Genomic DNA, 20519 nt, shown 5'->3' on the forward strand with positions numbered 1-20519 from the left:
CACACCATAAAGTCCCTATAATTGTAAATGTAGTACTGGCACATGAAAAGACAGCAAATCACTAGAATAGATATAAAGTTAAGAAAAAGCCTCAAGAATTTACAGAAAGTTAATATATTATAAAAGGAGCATCATAAATCAGTAGGGCAATTATGGACTTTTTAATAAATGATGAATTAACTGAAAAAAGAAAAAAGAACTATGCCTCATACTACACACAAGAATAAATATAAAAATGTAAAGGATCTAAATGAAGATGAAGTAATTATACCAGAAAAAAAAAATCAGTAAACTCTATGTCTGGATGTAAGACTTTATGTCTTAAATGCACAGAATGAAAGAAAAAAATGATAAACTTGACCACATCAAAGAAAAAAGTTTTGCACAGCCAACAAATAGCATAAACAAAATCAAAGGACAATTGAAAAACTATGAGAAAATATATGCCATTCGTAACAGCTAAAGGGCTAATATCTCTAGTAAATTACTCTTCAAAATTGAAGGAAAGAAAGACCAAAACCCAGAAGACATGAATAGAAAATTCACACATAAAATGAAGACAGAAGTACATGCCATTGAGGGCTGGCATTATGGTACAGTGGGTTAAATTGCTGCTTGCGATGCTTACAGCACCAACATCCTGCTATGAGTGCTGGTTAGAGTCCAGGTGCTCTGCTCTTGATCTACTTTCCTGTTAATGCACCTGGGAAGGCAGAGGAAGACAGTCCAAGTACTTTGGTACCTGTCACCCACATGGGACAACAGGATGGAGTTCTTGGCACCTGGCTTGGGCCTGGCCCAATTCCAACTGTTGTAGCCATTTGGAAAGTGCATCAGAGAATAGAAGATCTCTCACTTGCTCTCTGTCCCTTTCTCTCCCTCTGTTGCTCTTTCAAATAAATTACAAAAATTTTTTAAACAAATAAAAAGATCATTAAACATATGAAAAATGGTCAATGTTATTCACAGTAAAATAAATGAAAATTAAAACTACACCAAAGTAACATTTCTCATCTATCAATAGAACAAAACATTCTGTTGATGGCACTGAAGGGAAATAGGACACTCAGAATTACTGATAGAAATATAGTAATTTCTAACAAAACCATATATTTCTCTTTTAATCTACCAGTCTTACTTACAGGAGTTCCCTCTGAAGGCACATCTTAACAGTAAAAACTTCACATATATGTGTATATTCATGGCAGTTTGTTAGTAACTGTAAAATATTGGTTGTACCTTTATTATTCATACCTAGAAGAGTGCCAAACAAAATATAATAGAACTACACAATGCAGCTATTAAAAAATGTTAAGAGTCCAGAGATGTGGTACAGCAGTTCAGCTACCATTTTTTGCAATGCTAGCATCCCATATAGTAGTGCTGGTTCAAGACTTACACTACTTCTAATCCAGTTCCCTGTGAATGTGCCTGGAAAAACAGTCAACGATAGCTCAAGTACTTGGACCCCTGCCACCTACAAGGAAGACCTGGATAGGGTTCCAGAGTTCCAAGCTTATCCCAGCACTGCCCAGCATGGGCAACTGGGGTGTGAACCAGTGGATGAAACATCTTTCTCTTTCTCTCTCTGTCACTCTCAAATAAACAGATAAATCATTTGTTAAAAAAGTAAGGTCTTAATAAATTGATATGGAGTAACTTAGAAGATATCTTTGCAAAATGTAAACATTAACCACAGAAATAAAAAGAATCATCAGGAGTTACTACAAAGAGCTGTATGTCAACAAATTGAGAAACCTAGAAGAAATGAATAGATTCCTAGACACATAAAATCTATCAAAATTGAGTCATGAAGACATAGAAAATCTAAACAGATCAATAACCATGATGGAAACTGAATCAATCATAAAGGCCTTACCAATAAAAAAAGCCAAGTACAGAAACGCCTCACTGCTGAATTCTATCAGACACTTAAAGAAGAAATAATTCCAATTCTTCTCAAGCTATTCCAAACAATTGAAAAGGAGGGAATTCTTCCAAACTCATTCTATGAAGCCTGTATCACCTTAATTCCTAAACCAGAAAAAGAAACAACAGAGAGAACTATAAACCAATTTCCTTGATGAACGTTGATGTAAAAATCCTCAACAAAATATTAGCTAATCGAATCCAACAATACATCAGAAAGATCATTCACCCAGACCAAGTGGAATTTATCCCTGGTATGCAGGGATGGTTCAACATTCACAAATCAATAAATGTGATACATCATATTAAAAAAATAAACAAAAAAATATGGTTATCTCAACTGATGCAGAGAAATTATTTGATATAATATCCTTCATTGATGAAAACCTTAAGCAAATTGGGTAGAGAAGGAACATTCCTCAACACAATCAAGGCAATTTATGACAAATTCAACATGCTACTGAATGGGGAAAACCTAGAAGCATTCCTCTTAAGATCTAGAACCATACAAGGATGCCCACTCGAGAGTGGCATTGTTATTTAGTATAATCTTGGAAGTTTTAGCCAGAACCATTAGTCAAGAAAAAGAATCAAAGGAATACAAATCGGAAATGAGGAAATCAAACTACCCCTATTTGCAGATGTCAGGATTCTATACATAGCGGATCCAAAAGACTCCACAGAGAGACTATTAAAATTCATAAAAGAAAGTCATAAAGTGGCAGGATATAAAATTAACAAAGAAAATCAACAGCCCTTGTACATGCAGACAATGCCATGGCTGAGAGAGAACTTTTAAGATCAGTTCCATTTACCATGTTTCCGAAAGGAATTAAATATCTCGGAATAAATTTAATCAAGAAAGTCAAATATCTCAATGATGAAAATTACAAAACACTCAAAAAAGAAATAGAAGACATTAAAAAATGTTAAAATCTACCATGTTCATGGATTGGAAGAATCAATAGCATCAAAATGTCCATACTACCAAAAGCAATTTACAGATTCAATGTGATCCCAATTTAACTATCAATGACTTTTTTTTTGCAGCTCTAGAAAAAAAGATCCTAAAATTCATATGGAAACACAGAAGACCCTGAAAAGAAAAAAGCAATCTTATACAACAAAAACAAAGCCAGAGGCATCACAATACCAGATTTCAAGACATACTACAGGGCAGTTATAATCAAAACAGTCCAGACCTGGCAGAAAAACTGACTTGTAGACCAATGGAACAGAACAGAAACTCCAGAAATCAATCCATGCATCTACAACCAACTTATCATTGACAACAGAGTGAAAATCAATCCCTGGAACAAGGAGTCTCTTCAACAAATGGTGCTGGGAAAACTGGATCTCCGCATGTATAAGTATGAAACTAGACCCCCACCTTCTACCTTATACAAAAATCAACTCAAAATGGATCAAAGACTTAAATCTATGACCTGATACCATCAAATTACTAGAGAACATTGGGGAAACTCTGTAAGACATTGGCATAGACAAAGACTTATCGGAAAAGACCCAGTAAGAAGCCAAAATTGACAAATGGGATTATACCAAGCTGAGAAGCTTCTGCATTGCAAAATAAACATTAAACAATGTGAAGAGGAGAAAACATTTGCAAACTATTTAACTGATAAAGCGTTAACATGTATAATCTATAAAGAGCTCAAGACACTTGAGAAAATGCTCAGGATCACAGGCCATCAGAGAAATGCAAATCAAAAACTACAATGAGGTTTCACCTCATTCCAGTTAGAATGGCTCTCATACAGAAATCAGCAAACAACAAATGCTGGTGAGGATGTGGGGAAAAGGGTACCCTAATCCACTGTTGGTGGGAATGTAATCTGGTGCAGCCACTGAGGAAAGCAGTATGGAGGTACCTCAGAAAGCTGAATACAGACCTACCATATGATCCAGCCATCCCACTCGTGGGAATTTACCCAAACCAAAAAAATCAGCATATGAAAAGAGTTATATGTACCCCCATGTTCATTGCAGCACAATTCACAATAGGTAAGATACAGAATTAACCTAGATGTCCATCAACCAGTGACTGGATAAAGAAATTATGGTATTATACACCATGGAATACTACACAGCTGTAAAAAAAAAAAAAAAAAGAAAGAAAAAAAAAAAAATCCTGTATGTTGCAACAAGATGGATGCAACTGGAAACCACTATACTTAGCGAAAAAAGCCAGCCCCAAAAAGGTATCATGTTTTCCCTGATCTGAGGTAACTAACAGAGTATCTAAAATGTAATGTATTGGAGTGAAATGTATTCTGAGATTCAATGATTGTTTACAGCCCTTGTCTCTTCCCTTGAGGAACAGTGTTTCTTTCTTCATACTATTTACTGAACTCTTTTACTTATTGTAGGGTTAATTTTATGATCACTGGGGTCAGCGTTGTGGCACAGCGGCTTAACACCCTGGCCTGAAGCGCCGGCATCCCACGTGCGCGCCAGTTCAAGACCCGGCTGCTCCACTTCCGATCCAGCTCTCTGTTATGGCCTGGAAAAGCAGTAGAGGATGGCCCCCAAGTCCTTCGGCCCCTGCACCCACATGGGAGACCTGGAAGAAGCTCCTGGCTCCTAGCTTTGGATTGGTGCAGCTCCAGCTGTTGTGGCCAATTAGGGAGTGAACCATCAGATGGAGGACCTCTCTCTCTCTCTCTTTTTCTCTCTCTCTCTCTGCCTCTCCCCTCTCTGTGCAACTCTGACTTTCAATAAATAAACACATCTTTAAAAAAAAAAAAGTTTACCATCATTAAGTAAACTGAAAATAGGTCTTTGTAAAAATTAAGAGTGGGAATGGGGCCGGCAACGCAGCTCACTAGGCTAATCCTCTGCCTTGCGGCGCTGGCACATCGAGTTCTAGTCCCGGTCAGGGAGCCAGATTCTGTCCCGGTTGCCCCTCTTCCAGGCCAGCTCTCTGCTGTGGCCAGGGAGTGCAGTGGAGGATGGCCCAAGTCCTTGGGCCCTGCACCCCATGGGAGACCAGGAGAAGTACCTGGCTCCTGCCATCGGATCAGCGCGGTGCGCCGGCCACAGCGCGCCAGCCATGGCGGCCATTGGAGGGTGAACCAACGGCAAAGGAAGACCTTTCTCTCTGTCTCTCTCTCTCACTGTCCGCTCTGCCTGTCAAGAAAAAAAAAAAAAAAGAGTGGGAATGGAAGAGGGAAGAGGAAGGGTTGAAGCGTAGGCAGAAGGAAGAATAGGGTAGGAAGTATCATTATGTTCCTAAATCTGTATATATGAAATACATGGGGGCCGGCACTGTGGCACAGTGGATTAAGGATCCAGCCTACAGTTTCAGTATCCTATATGGGTGCCAGTTCAAGTCCCACTTGCTCCACTTCTGATCCAGCTCCCTGCTAATCCACATGGGAAAGCAGTGGAGGATGGTCTAGGTACTTGGGCCCCTGCAGCCATGTGGAAGACCTCAAGGAAGCTCCTGGTTCCTGGCTTCAGTGCGGCCATTTGGGAATGAACGAGCAGATGGAAGATTTCTCTGTCTCTACCTTTTCTCTATAACTCTGTCTTTCAGCAGATAGATTTCTCTGTGTGTGTGTCTCTAGCTCATGAATAAAATAAATCTTTTAAAAAAATACATGAAACTTATATAACAAAATTTTAAAAAAGATATATTCGTATACAAAAAAAAGTAAAATGTAATAGAGTATCTATGGAATGCCTCAAGTATAATTACTCATTTAAAAAAAAAAAAAGAAATGCAGAAAGTTTAAACTAGTAACTAACAAGATTGGTTACATCAAATACATCAAAGGGTAGACAGGAAGAGGTCAGAAGAGGGAGTGGGGAGCAGAATTGTGACACTGAACAAGTTACTGCCTACAGTGCTGGCATCTCATATGGGCACCAACTCAACTCCCAGCTGCTCCACTTCCTACCCAGCTCACTGTTAATGTGCCTAGGAAAGCAGTGGCCCAAGTACTTGGGCCCCTATACCCACATGGGAGACCTGGAAGAATCTTCAGGCTCATGGCTTCAGTTTGGTCCAGCCCTGGCCATTGCAGCCATTTGGGGAATGAAACAGCCAATGAACGATCTCTCTCTCTCTCTCTAGAGAGAAGAGGGAGTGATACTTTTCTAAGTATACCGTTTGGTAAAGTCATGTCTTTTGGAACCATATTAATTTTTTACATACTAAAATAAACAGGAAAAGTACAATAATTTAAAGGAACTAAGTACTCGAAATGAAATATAAAAAGAAACAAATGAGATCAAATCTTTCAAAATGAAGAAATTAACCATACTGAAAGAACCAGTCCGGGTTCAGATGCAGAACTAGACACCTTCAGGGTACCGATCATAAGAATGGGAAGAAACTTTGAATTTACTTTCTAAGTGAGATTTTCACCACCATATATTAGCATTTCTGAAACTACTTTCTGTATATTCCATAACTGATCAATGTAGAGATCCAACTTGATATGATTACAGTCAGGTTGGACATACCGTTATTCTGCCATTCAGGTAACCCTGACAGTCATCCCAAAGCCTATGGGATAAACAAACTCATTAAGGCAACTCATGTGGCTTATCTGACATCTGAAATATCTCTTATCTGACACGTGTGATGTTAATACTTCCTGACAAAGTCCAGGTATAAGCCTGTTAGCCACAGGCCACCTCTAACTACAAAACCATTTTTCTCTTGCCTAGTGGCTAGGGATCCATCGGTCTGGTGTCCACTCAAAACAATGCCTCTGTCCTTAAGTCTCTAATAAACTCTGTGTAATCCTGGATTTCTTCATCTCTTTCTTCATTCCCATAGCACTTTCCACCTTTAGCAGGCCAAGTCTCCTCTACCAGGTTTAGCCAAAATAAGCAAGTAAATATACTGTATATAATAAGGGTAACTTTCTCACCAATGAAGAAGAAAGTGATAAGATACATGTCACAACTAGCACATCAAAAAGAACATAAAAAGTTATATTAAAAAGACTAATTACCCAGTTACTCTATAAGTTACCTATGGAAATTTAAACGTCAAACATTTAACTTTGCAGCTACTGTCATTCCTGTAACACCTTTATTTTAGACACACATAACAGCAAAGTTGAGAAGTTGCCATTTTGAATGGGCTCATGAATTTGTTTCCTCACAGAGGACTACAAAAGCTCAATTACAAAATGGATGTGTGCTGGATTACCTATTGGTGACTAGATCACTGCCACTCTCATTAAGGTCCCCTTCTGCAAAGGAAAAGAAAGTAACTGCATTTTCAGATTCATTACTAGAGGAAGTTGTAAGTAAACACTTAGGCACAGAAGCAGCTTCCAAGTGAGTAGTTTCTTGAAAACTTTTCATTTTATTTCTTAAGATTTCCACTTACGTCTGAGATAACAAATTTCCATGCTTCAGGCTGAAATAATCACTAACACCTTCCCCACCCTGCACACTCCCTAAGCCCTACCAAAGGTTCTATGCTAAAACTCTCTCATCCTTAGAATTGAGTGGCTTCTGTTTTCCTAATCATACACAGATTGACTGATATAGTGTATGTTAAAGCATACAACCATAAAAGCAGAGTATTATTATATCTGGTCCCACCAATAGGAAATTATAATTCAAGTTGCTTTCTGGTAATCAGTCTCTTGCTAGATAAATTAAGACATCGAAAATAAAGCTTTCTCTCTACAAATTAATAAAATAAAACTTTTCCTTTTCAACTCTCTATCTACCTTCATTTCCCCAATTAATCATTCAGTCATCATGTATCAACTGAGCAAGGAATTATGCTAGTTACCAAGAGATTACAATATATGAGAAAAACAAAACTGTAATATTCACAATATAACTGTCACAAATCAAAAAACACATGGGATAGTAGGTGAGAGAAAGGATGGTTTAAACTTGACTTAGGAGAGAAAAACATAAAAACAGTAAAAGGGTTTAAAGAAAAGGAGAATTACAGTTACATAGAACTTGGGGGCCAGCATTGTGGCACAGTGGGTCAAGCTTTGCAGCTTGCAATGCTGGCATCACATATGGGCACCAATTTAGTCCCAGCTGCTCCCTTTCAATCCAGCTCTCTGTTAATGATCCTGAGAAAGTAGCAGAAGATGGCCCAAGTACCCAGCCCCTGTCACCCACTTGGGAGACTGGGATGGAGTTCCAGGCCTTTGGCTTCAGCCTGACTCAAACCCAGGTTACAGTCATTTGGGGAGTGAACCAAGAATGGAAGATAATCACTCTCTCCTCTCCCCCACTTCTATTTCTGTGTGTGTGTGTGTGTGTTTGTGTGTGTGTGTGTGTGTGTGTGTGTAACCCAGCCTTTCAAATAAACAAAATAAATCCTAAAAAAAAAGAAAACTACATAAAGTTAACATTAAAATGTTAAGAGGGGTGGGTGCAGTGGTACAGTGGGTTAAACTACCATTTACGATGCCAGCATCCATGCTGGAATGCCAGCGGGAGTCCTGGGTGCACTATTTCCAATCCAGCTTTCTGCTATTATAACCTGGAAGGCAGCAGGTGATGGCCTAAGTGCTTGGATTCCTGCCATCCACATGTGAGACCCAAATGGAATTCCAGGTTCCTGGCTTCAGCTTTGCCCAGGCTTGACTGTTACAGGACTTTGAGGAGTAAACTAGCAGATGGGAGATCTCTCTGTGACTCGGTTGCTTTGCCTTTTAAGTAGATGAAAATAAATCAACATTAAAAAGGTAGGAAGAGAGGCCGGCGCTGTGGCGTAGCAGGTAAGACCACTATCTGCAGTGCTGGCATCCCATATGGGCACCAGTTCAAGTCCTGGCTGCTCCACTTCTGATCCAGCTCTCTGCTATGGCCTGGGAAAGCAGTAGAGGATGGCCCAAGTCCTTGGGCCCCTGCACCCATGTGGAAGATCCAGAAGAAGCTCCTGGCTCCAGGCTTCCAATCAGCACAGCTCTGGCCATTGCAGCCAATTGGGGAGTAAACCAGTGGATGGAAGACCTCTCTCTGCCTCTCCTTCTCACTATGTGTAACTCTGACTTTCAAATAAATAAATAAATCTTTTAACAAAAAATGGTAGGAAGATTTCTCCAAATACAGATGATGATAGAAAACTGGAAAAAAGAGTACACTCAAAGAAAACAAAGCATGCAACTATGGGTCAAATGGAGAAAGAAGGCATGTACTACAGAATGGTTTATCCTTAGAATTTAAGTAATACAAGGCCAGAAAAGTTACACATTCTGACTTTACTACTATTATCCACACAGAGAATCATAAATGATAAATGTTATGCCTAGATAACAAATTGAGGCTGCTAACATCCATCCCAATTACAGCCTAAGAGCATGCAGAAGCAAGCAGAGGAAAAAAACCTGAACTTCCTAAAATACTGTTTTTATGCTTTATTTAATCCTAAAATTCTCCTGCTCAAAAACCTTCAATGACTTCTGAACACATGTCTTCATCAAGTTCTTCAACACCACAGTTCCCATCCCATGATCTTATTAAATTATATTTTCTACCACTGCCCAAAATGTACAACTCTCCAGATAAGCCACTCTCTTTATTGGCCCTAAGCAAGGCCAAAAAATGCATGTGTAGTGACACCATGAATTAGTCTGCCCAGAGTACCGTAACAAAATATCAATAGATTGGGTGGCTTAACAGCAGAAATTTTCTCACCACTTTAGAAAATAAAAGGTCCATATCAAAGTACCGGCCAATTTGGTTCCTTATGAGGGCTCTCTTCCCGTCTTGTAGATGGTGGCCTTTTCTCCATGTTCTCACCTGGATTTTCTTTACATGGAGAGATGTCTCTTCCTCATCTCATAAGGCCACCAACCTAATTGGATTAGGGTCCCAACATATTTCTTCATTTAATCTTAATTGCCTCCATAAAAGTCCTATCCCCAAATATAATCTCAAAAGGAATCAGGGCTCCAACATACGAGCTTGGTGGGGAACACAAATACGGAGCCCATAGAATACCCTGACGTTTCTGAGGCTAGCCCTAAAGAGATTTTGCAGTTTCTGCTTTCAGCCTCTTAAAACATTTCCACTATAAAAAAAGCCCAACCGAGCCACAGAGCATGACAAGCCATGTATACCCTAGCCAATAGCCAGAATCAAAAGCCACACTGACAAAACAGTTCCAGTCAAGCTGTCACACGACTGCAAAAATGACCCCAGGTGAGAAAACCCAGAATTGTCAGCTGAGCTCAAAGGTGTAAAATGATGACAAAATAAATTATTATGTCTTTAAGTCATTAATTTTGGAAACAGTTTGTTACAAATAATAAATGCTAATAAGGCATATGTACCTTCTTGTTCTGCTTTTTGACCTAGACCTCTGAACTCTATAGGATTTTCCACGACCCCTGGAACGACTTCGACTTCGTTTTCTTCTAGAGCCGTAAGAAGAGCTACTACTTGAGCGATGTCTGCGTCTGAAATAAAATATAATCAAATACCATTGCTATAAAATTTGATGTTATGGATATTAAGGAGAAATCTTCCACACTCTAAAGAATCATCTCATTTTTACTATGCCTTACTCTTTCTTTAAAACAAACAGAGAGAAATTAAAAGTTCTGGCTCTTAAACAGTCAGACGCCTGGTTCATAATTTAGTGAGACTGGATGAGTTACTAATTAAGGCAGTATAGGTCTTAAGCAATAAATAATCTTTCCAAATGTCATTAAATTATAAGGCATGAGAACACCCATTTATATCTACTTTCCTACAAAGAAGAGACAAAGGATGAACGCACTAGACTCTGGACTAAAGTTGGTGGGATAAAAAACCTGGGCTGGGCCTTATTCTAATAAATATATAACTATTAAAAGAAAAAAATTTATGCAGGAAATTAAAAATAGAAAAACACATGAACTCTAAAGAATGTTACCCTCCTACTGTAAGAACTAAAACTATACAAATTACCTTCTATCATAAGAATGTGAACGAGGCTGACGATCTCTGGACCAAGATCTGGACTTCGATCTTGATTTCCTTCCGCCTTTCTTTCGACTATACGTTCTGCTGTCTGAAGAACTGCTCGAAGACGACCGTCTACGGTGTTTCTTTTTTCTCTTGCTTCTGCTTTCTTCTTCAGTATCTGAGGACCGGCGTCCCATTTCTATCAGCTTAAATTCAAAGGAAATTATTTGTAACACAGTGGTCCAATGGATGAAATTCAATTACCGATTGTCAGGTACCACCACATGGCCTGAATTCTGTTAAAAGTCTACATTTCAAAGACTACCACATGGCCTGAATTCTGCTGAAGGTATGCTTGGCCAGATTGCAAAGGTGAATGGTCAAGTTATGTCAATGGAAAAGGTCATTTGACATGATGCTGAGGTGGCTAAGGAAATGCTGTGGGCTCTAGTAAACAGCAAGTGGTACATTCACCCCAGTTAATGAGTCCCCCTCAAGACTTTCCCACATTGTGATTGTCCTCTTAATCCAAGCTTCCAAGAAAAGTCCTTCCTATAAACATTGAAACTCCCCAGTGTCCCCTGTTTTACTATGTTTAAACTCCTTCATCATGAAATCCTGTTACCACGAAACTGCACATTTTTTATGATTAATCTATCATGTCACCATTGATAATAAATACTTGGAGTATCCAGATAACTGGGACCCTGCTTCTGCCTCCATCTTGGCAGTGGACAGAGTGTCCCCTGGTTTCTCCACATTAAAATCTTTAATCAGATTCTGTTTCCTTAATCTATGTGACACCATTTCTCTTTCAGGTTAACCTGACACCCTGCTGTGCTAGATGCAACAACCAATTTTAGTAAAACTTTGTAAATGTTTAGGAGGCACAATTATCGCAAAATTTTTTTGTTGAGATTTAAAAAGATTTATTAGAGTCAAAGACCTCCAGCCAGAGTGGCATGGAGGGGGGCTTCCAAGAGAGGAAAAAAACTACAGTAAAATCTAAATGTACCTGGTTTCTTTTTTTTTTTTTAAGATTTATTTATTTATTTATTTGAAAGTCAGAGTTACACAGAGAGAGGAGAGGCAGAGAGAGAGAGAGAGGTCTTCCATCCAGTGGTTCACTCCCCAATTGGCCCCAATGGCTGGAGCTGCGCTGATCCGAAGCCCAGAGCCAGGAGCTTCTTCTGGGTCTCCCACGTGGCTGCAGGGGTCCGAGGACTTGGGCCATCTTCTATTGCTATCCCAGGCCATAACAGAGAGCTGGATTGGAAGTGGAGCAGCCAGGTCTCGAACCAGCACCCACATGGGATGCTGGCACTTCAGAGCAGGGCGTTAACCTGCTAGGCCACAGTGCAGGGCCCCCTGGTTTCTTGATAAGACAAAAGAAATAGCTCTAGGGACCAGTGTTGTGGCATTGCAGGTAAAAATCACCACCTGCAATGACAGCATCCCATTTGGGTACCAGTTTGTGTCCCCGTTGCTTCATTTCCCATCCAGCTCCCTGCTAATGGCCTGTGAAAGGCAGCAGAAAATGGCCCAAGTGCTTAGACCCCTGCTATCTACACTGGAGACCTGGAAGAAGCCCCTGGCTCCTGGCTTTGGCCTGACCCAGCCCTGGCCACTGCTGCCATCTGGGGAGTGAAGCAGCAGATGGAAGATCTCTCTCTCTCTCCCTCTCTCTGCAACTCTAACCTTCAAATAAATAAATAAATCTTTATATAAAAGAGAAAGAAACAGCTCTAACACAATCTTCTAGGACATTAATAAATTCTTTTTTCAAGTTTTGAAAAATTTAAAATTTGCCTCATGTTTTTTCAAATATTTCTCAAAACAATTTTTTTTGGTAAAGATTTTTATTTAGTTGTTTGAAAGGCAGAGTTATAAAGAGAGAGAAAGGGAGAGACAGAGAGATCTTCCATCTGCTGGTTCACTCCCTAAATCTGGTTCACTCCCCAAATTCCCACAATGTTAAAGCTGAGCCAGGCCAAAGCCAGGAGCCAAGAACTCAATCCAGGTCTCTCTTACAGGTGACAGGGACTCAATTGCTTGAGCCATTACCTGTTGCCTCCCAGGGTGTACAATAACAGGGAGCTGGATTCAGAGGTGAAATAAGGCCTTAACCCAGGTCCTTCTATATGAGTTATGGGACAACTTCTACTAGCAAACTAACTGCTAGGTCATATACATTTAAAACACATATAGATGAATAGATACGGATATAGATGAATAGATATGGATACAGATATAAATGGGGAGAGACAGAGAGAGACTCATATATAGCCATTTTATATGAGGGAATGTTAAAAAATAAACTGGAGGGGTGGGGCCTGGCACTGTGGCACACCTGGTTAAACCACCACCTACAATGCCAGCAACCCACACGGGCGCCAGATCTAGTTCAGATGTTCCACTTTCGATCCAGCTCTCTGCTAATGCACCTGGGAAAGCAGTGGAAGATGGCCCAAGTGCTTGGGCCCCTGCACCCTGCTTTGGGAGACCTGAAAGAAGGTCCTGGCTCCTGGCTTCAGCTTGGCCCCGCCTCAGCTGTTGTGGCCATTTGGGAAGTGAACCAGTGGGTGGAAGATCTCTCTCTCCTTCCCTCCCTCTCTCTCTCTCTCTGTAATTTGGCCTTTCAAATAAATAAAATAAATAAACAAATAAAAAAAATAAAAAGCTATTGCCTGGGACGCCAGCGTCCGATATGGATGCCAGTTTGAGTCCAGGCTACTCCACTTCCAGTCCAGCTGTATGCTAATAAGCCTGGGAAAAGCAGAAGACGGCCCAAGTGCTTAGGTCCCTACACCTACACGGGAGACCTGGAAGAAGCTCCTGGCTCCTAGCTTCAGTCTGGCCCAGCCCTGGACATTGCAGCCATCTGCGGAGATCTTCCAGTGGATGAATGGATGGAAGATCTTTCTCTCTCTCTCTCTCTCTCTCTCTAACTGTGCCTTTCAAATATATAAATTTTAGAAAAAAAAAACCACTTCAAACAAATTTCTGTTACCATGTTATTATTTAAAAAATTATTTAAAAAATATTAAAGTAAGATTATAAAAAAAGGAGCAGGTCCAGCTCTCTGCTATGGCCTGGGAAAGCAGTAGAAGATGGCCCAAATCCTTGGGCCCCTGCACCCACGTGGAAGACCCAGAAGAAACTCCTGGCTCCTGGCTTCAGATCGGCACAGCTCCGGCCGTTGTAGCCAGCTGGGGAGTGAACCAGCAGATGGAAGACCTCTCTCTCTCTCTGCCTCTCCTCTCTCTGTGTAACTCTGACTTTAAAATAAATATATAAATCGTTAAAAAAAAAAAAAAAAGAGGAGCAGATAAAGAATAGCGGCAGGTGTTGGGGCACAGCTGGCTAAGCCTCTGTGAGGACACCGACATTCCCTATCTGAGTGTCTAGTCTGAATCCTGGCTGCTCTAGTTCCCAAAAAGCTTCCTGCAAATGTGAACCTTAACAGGCAGCAGGTGATGACTGACCAGGGAGATCTAGATGGAATTCCTGGTTCCTGGTTTCAGCCTGGCCCTTCCCTGAACGTTGCAGATATTTGTAGAAGGAACCGATGGAAGATCTCTCTCTCTCTCTCTCTCTCTGTCCCTCCATCTTTCAAACAAATAAAAATAAAATACACTTTTTAAAAAAAGATTAAAGGAATAAAGAGTATAAATTCACAAAGAATAAGAAAAAATAACAGGAACAGTAGACAAGATATGTCAACAAATTTTTAGCAAATGAAAAACAGATGAAGGATTTAGAGCTAAGAAAGTTGAATATCAAACAACTGAAGAAAATTCTAACAAGAGAAAAGCCAATTCACATAACAAACTTAAGGAATTTGAGATTCCAAATACCATCAGGCACAGTGAGGCATGAAAGTAAAAACAAGAGAATTGATTCAATTTCTATAAAAAGAAGTAGTCTCCTGGGTTCCCTCCCTCATCATCCTACCTAGCCAGGTAAATACTCTTCCCAATCCCAGCAGGAGAGGAGATTTATAGTGGGGAGGGGTGGTAAAAATAAGTCAGTGAAGTACCAGGTTTAAGAGCACAGTTAAGGAGGGGTCAGGGGGTGGGGTAAAGCTACACCAGTGACAAACACATCCCATGTAAGAACCAAGTCATGTCCTGGATGCTCCACTTCCACTCCAACTCCCTGCTAACATGCCTGGGAAAGCAGCAAAAGATGGCTCAAGTGTCTAGGCCCCTGCCACCCATATTTAAAACTCAAATGAAGCTCCTGGTTCCTAGATTAAGTCTCGCCCAGCACTGGCTGCTACAGCCATCTGGAGAGTGAACCTACAGACAGAAGATTCTCTCTCTCTCTCTCTGTATGTGTGTGTGTCTCGCCTTCTTGTAACTCTGACTTTCAAAATACATAAATCTTCAAAAAAGGCATGAGGTGGGGAGAGAGGTGTCAACCTAAAAGCTGAAGTAACTAAACGAGTCTACATTCTAATGGTAAAAACCATAGCTCTCTGTGTACTTGGACCTAAGAACAATGACGCCAACTGTATATCCTAGGAAGAAAATAAGGATCTTCCCAGCAAAAACTAAAAAGTCCCCAAAGATAAGACCAGGCCCCTACCCAATCACCACAAAATGGAAGCCCTAACCTTAAACATATTTAACTTTTTTCTGTAAATTTTTTTCTGCTAACTTTTTAGTGAATATACAACAAAAGATAACCATAAGATGAAAGCAATAATCATAAAACAAAACAAAAAGAAACAACTTACAGTAAGTAAACTAGGAGTATGCAGAAGAAAATTTCCAAAAGAAAAATCACAGTTAGAAGCCTCAGAAATGTATGAGAAGACAATTCAGAAAACAAGAATAGGAGAAACATTCAGAGAACAAGGAGACCCTGAAATTTAAACAAAGAGAGTCCGGCACTGTGGTATAGAAAGTTAAGCCTCTGCCTGCAGTCTTGGCATCCCACTTGGGCAGCAGTTCAAGTCTCAGCTGCTCCACTTCTGATCCAGCTCCTTGACAATGCACCTGGGAAAGCAGTGGAAAGTGGCCTAAGTGCTTGGGCCCCTGCACCCATGTGGGAGACCTGGAAGAAGCTCCTGGGTCCTGGCTTCAGCCTGGCTCAGCCCTGGCCATTGGAGCTATTTGAGGAATGAACCAGCAGATGGAAGATCTCACCATCTTTCTCTCTCTCTCTCTCCTCTCTGTATCTTTTTCAAATAAATAAATAAATCTTTAAAAAAGCAGAAACCTTATTTTTTAAAAAAATTAACAAATGATAAATAGTATTTTTTAACATTTATTTACTCATTTGAAAGGCAGAGTGACACAAACAGGAAGGGAGATCTTCCATCGGCTGATTCACTTTCCAAATGGCCCCAACAACCAGAGTTGGGTAAGGCTGAAACAAGGAGCCAGGAACTCAACTTGTGTCTCCCACAAAAGGTGCCAAGCACTTGGCCATCATCTGTTGCTTTCTCGGGCCCATTACAAGGAGCTGGACTGGAAGCAAAAGAGCCAGGACTCTTAGATGGTCTAATATGGGATGCAGGCACTGTAAGCAGTGGCTTAACCCACTGTGCCACAATGCTAGCCCTGATAAACAATGTTTTAAGAACACAATAGGGTTAGAAAAAGTTAAATAACTTAAAAGAATGTAGAGAGTAAAAGAGACAACAATAAAAGAAAGATAGAAGGTAAAAGAGGAGCAATCCTGAAGGTCCAATATCCAATTGATATACAATCTGCAGGGTCTTAGTCCACCTGTACAAGGATGGACTGGGTCCGAGGAAAAGTAAGTGTGCCGCTCACCCGTTCCCCAGCCTCCTGATCCCGGAGACAATCAGCCGCAGCAGGGAGTCAAGTCTAGCAAGGACTCGTTTATTTCGTGTGTAACAGAGCCTTTTACAGCACAAAACTGCAGAGTCATTGGGGCAGGGCATAAAGACCAACCAATCACTTAAAGGGTCATTTTACGGGGCAATTTTCATAAGACTGGCCATATGTCTATACACTTGATATCAGTTGTTGCCACTTCTCCTGATGTTGTGTAGCCAATTTGCTTTAGTGGTAAACAACTTTGGATTCCGCCCACCTTACTTCTTCTGGGCACCATCTTTGAATTGCTTCGTGTAACTAATTTCCCCACACAATCCACAAAAAATGAAAAATTATCCATATCCATATATATATATATATATCAAAACAATTTTCAAAACTGGAGGCCATGAGTTGCCCTAAGTCTTTAGGACAACAAACTTTTAAAAAGAAGTACACTGGCGCCGGTGCTGTGGCACAGTGGGTTAAAGCCTTGGCCTGAAGCGCCGGCATCCCATACGGGCACCAGTTCAAGACCCAGCTGCTCCTCCTCCGATCCAGCTCTCTACTATAGCCTGGGAAAGCAGTAGAAGATGTCCCAAGTCCTTGGGCCCCTGCACCCACATGGGAGACCCAGAGGAGGCTCCTGGCTCCTGGTTTTGGATCGGCGCATCTCCAGCCATTACAGCCATCTGGGAAGTGAACCAATAGATGGAAGACCTCTCTCTCTCTCTCTGCCTCTCTGCTTCTCTTCTCACTGTAACTCTGACTTTCAAATAATTAAAATAAAATTTTAAAAAACTATTAAAAAGAAGTACACCAAACACATCTCATTTAAAAAGTCAAATACCGGGGCCGGCGCTGTGGCGCAGTAGGTTAATCCTCTACCTACGGCACCAGCATCCCATATGGGCGCTGGTTCTAGTCCCAGGTGCTCCTCTTCCCATCCAGCTCTGTGCTATTGCTTGTGAAAGCAGTAGAAGATGGCCTAAGTCTTTGGGCCCCTGCACCTGCATGGGACACCCGGAAGAAGCTCCTGGCTCCTGGCTTCAGATTGGCGCAGCTCTGGCCATTGCTGCCAATTGGGGAGTGAACCAGCAGATGGAAGACCTTTCTCTCCATCTCTCGCTCTCACTGTCTGTGGATCTATCTCTCAAATAAATAAAATCTTTAATAAAATAAAATAAAATAAAAAGTCAAATGCCAGAAACAAAAAAGATCATACAAAGAAACGTCTAAAGAGGAAAAAACAGTAAAGAAAACGCACACAGACATATGGCTTTTCAACAGCAACACACAAAACAACTGAGACCCATCTTCAAGTTCTGACAGAAAATTATTTTCAACCTACAATCTATAGCCACCCAAATCATTGACTGGTATGATTTGAAACATCAAAGTCTCGAATAACACCTCACATTCACCCTTTTTCGGGAAGCTACTGGAAAGTATACTCCATCAAAAGGAAAGGATATGGGCCGTTGCTATGGCAGGTAAAGCTACCACCTGCAGTGCCGGCATCCCATATGGGTGTCTGTTCATGTCCCGACTGCTCCACTTCTGATCCAGCTCTCTGCTATGGCCTGGGAAAGCAGCAGCGGATGGCCCAAATCCTTGGGCCCCTGCACCTGCATGGGAAGACACAGAGGAAGCTCCCGGCTCCTGGCTTCGGATCGGCACGGTTCTGGCCATTGTGGCCATTTGGGGAGTGAACCAGCAGATGGAAGACCTCTTTCTCTCTGCCTCTCCTTCTCTCTCTGTGTAACTCTAACTTTCCAATAAGTAAATAAATCTTTTTAAAAAATATCAAAAGGAGAGGATAATCAAAGAAAGAGGTACCTTTCTCTGAAGGGAGGAGAGAACTTCCACTTTGATTATGGCCTTGTCTAAATAAGGTCGGAGTTTGTGAACTCAAGAGGCTTCCATAGACTTGGCAATTCATGACAACAGCTTCTGGTGATTCCTGACATCATACATAAGAGTGTCAACTGGTAAATCAACATCAGGAGTCACTGTGCACTTGCTCCCCATGTAGGACCTCTGTCCTTAATGTGTTGTACTATGTGAATTAATGGTAAAACTAGTCTTCAAACAGTACTTTATACTTTGTGTTGAAATCTTTACTTAGTATAGAATTGATCTTCTATATAAAAGATAATTAAAAATGAATCTTAATGAAGAAAGAGATGGGAGAGGGAGTAGGAGATGGGATCGTTATGGGTGGGAAGGTGGTTATGGGGGGAAGAACTGTTATAATCCAAAAGTTGTGCTTTGGAAATTTATATTTATTAAATAAAAGTTAAAAAAAAAAAAAAGGAGAGGATAAGCCAACAAAGAAACTAGATCCAGGATGGAGCCAAGATGGCGGAATAGTGAGGGCGCGCACCGATAGTCTGGGAAAATTTAGTTTAATAAAAGTGGAGTTACAGTAGCCTCAGAAAAAGGATCAGGAAAAAATTGCAGAGGAAACTCTTCCGGATCTAGTGGCTGTGACTCGGAGGACCTACTGGGAGAACAAGGTCACCCACCATGCGGAAGCCGAGCCGTGGGAGCGGCAGGGTCTGCGCACCAGTGCAGGAAGGGGAGTGGATGTCACATAGACACCAGCAGGGAGAGCAGGGACGCCCAGGGCTCCGAGTCCACACATCGGCGCTGGAAGGGGAGGTGAGCTCAGTAACCCAAGACATTGGCGGGGAAACAGCGGTCAGAATCTAGAGGGGAGCGGGAAAGTTCACCAGACTGACTACAGGAGAGAAGAAAAAAAAAAAAAGGTGGGGGGGGTACTGGTACAGATGAGTTTCTCTCTAGTTTCTCTCTCCGCCAACCTTGCAAAGGCGAGCAAGAGACAAAGGGCAGGCTCCACTCTGGATATACATACCAACAGAGGAGAGCTAAGGAACTGAGTGGCTACAATTCAGTAGCCTAGGCAACCCAGTAGGAGTCCAGAGGAGAAACAGAGCCGGCACAGACTCTTCGAGTAGAAGCCAGAGATCGGAAGCTAAATACCATCAATTCTGCACAGCCGTGCGGTATTACTTACCTCCTGAATAAATAAATAAAATAAATAAATAAATAAATAAATAAATAAATAGAGAGAGATTTACCACGCATAACCTGAGGGTGTCACCTTTGCACACCCGTAACCCGGAAAAACCAAGCAGAGCTCTCAGGCCACACCCATCTCAAGCCTCCAAGGCTCCTCCAACAGCAGGCAGTCCACTTAACACAGACATAGTATAAAATAAAAAATAAAAAAAAACGCACGGTGAAGGAAGAAGAATTAACAATGCCAAGCAACAAACATAAAAATCGAGGGAACAAGATCAACAATGACACTATGATGCTTCCAAATAAACAAAACACCCCAAACCAAGATTATGAAGATGATGAGATAGAAGAAATGTACGATACGGATTTCAAAAAATTTATGATAAGAACATTTAGAAGTTTTCAAAAGCAAATCCTTGAACTACAGAAATCCTTATTGGACAGGATTGAAAATCTCTCTCGTGAAAATGAAATTTTAAGGAAGAATCAAAATGAAACGCAGAAACTAGTAGAACAGGAAAGTGTGATAGTGAAGAGAAATAAAAATGAAATGAAGAGCTCAATAGATCAAATGACAAACACATTAGAGAGCCTTAAAAACAGAATGGGTGAAGCAGAAGAGAGAATATCGGACTTAGAAGACAAAGCACAGGAAAATATACAGCCAAACCAAAGAAAAGAAGAGGAAATTTAGAAATCTAAAAAATATTGTCGGGAATCTACAGGATACTATTAAAAAAAAAAAACAACATTCGAGTTCTAGGAGTTCCTGAAGGCATGCAGAGAGAGAAAGGATTAGAAGGCCTTTTTAGTGAGATACTAGCAGAGAACTTTAGAGGTCTG

General features: G+C 40.9%; 1 protein-coding gene across 14 annotated transcripts in view; it reads right to left on the reverse strand.

Moving 5' to 3' along the window:
* RSRC1 (arginine and serine rich coiled-coil 1) overlaps nt 1-20519 on the reverse strand; it is a 447518-nt gene that overhangs the window by 415267 nt on the left and 11732 nt on the right. For all 14 annotated transcript variants that reach the window (XR_016233240.1, XR_016233241.1, XR_016233238.1 and 11 more), the window contains exons 2-3: nt 10840-11042; nt 10221-10346 (exon numbers count right to left, since the gene is read on the reverse strand). Coding sequence is in view for 10 of the 14 variants with exons in the window: in XM_070072602.2 (XP_069928703.2) it covers nt 10221-10346; nt 10840-11033 (320 nt within the window). In the remaining 4 variants the exon portion in view is untranslated. The remainder of the gene's footprint in view (nt 1-10220; nt 10347-10839; nt 11043-20519) is intronic.

Source organism: Oryctolagus cuniculus, chromosome 4 (genome assembly GCF_051225735.1).
Source record: "Oryctolagus cuniculus isolate XC-2025 breed Fujian yellow rabbit chromosome 4, ASM5122573v1, whole genome shotgun sequence".
Lineage (NCBI taxonomy): Eukaryota > Metazoa > Chordata > Mammalia > Lagomorpha > Leporidae > Oryctolagus > Oryctolagus cuniculus.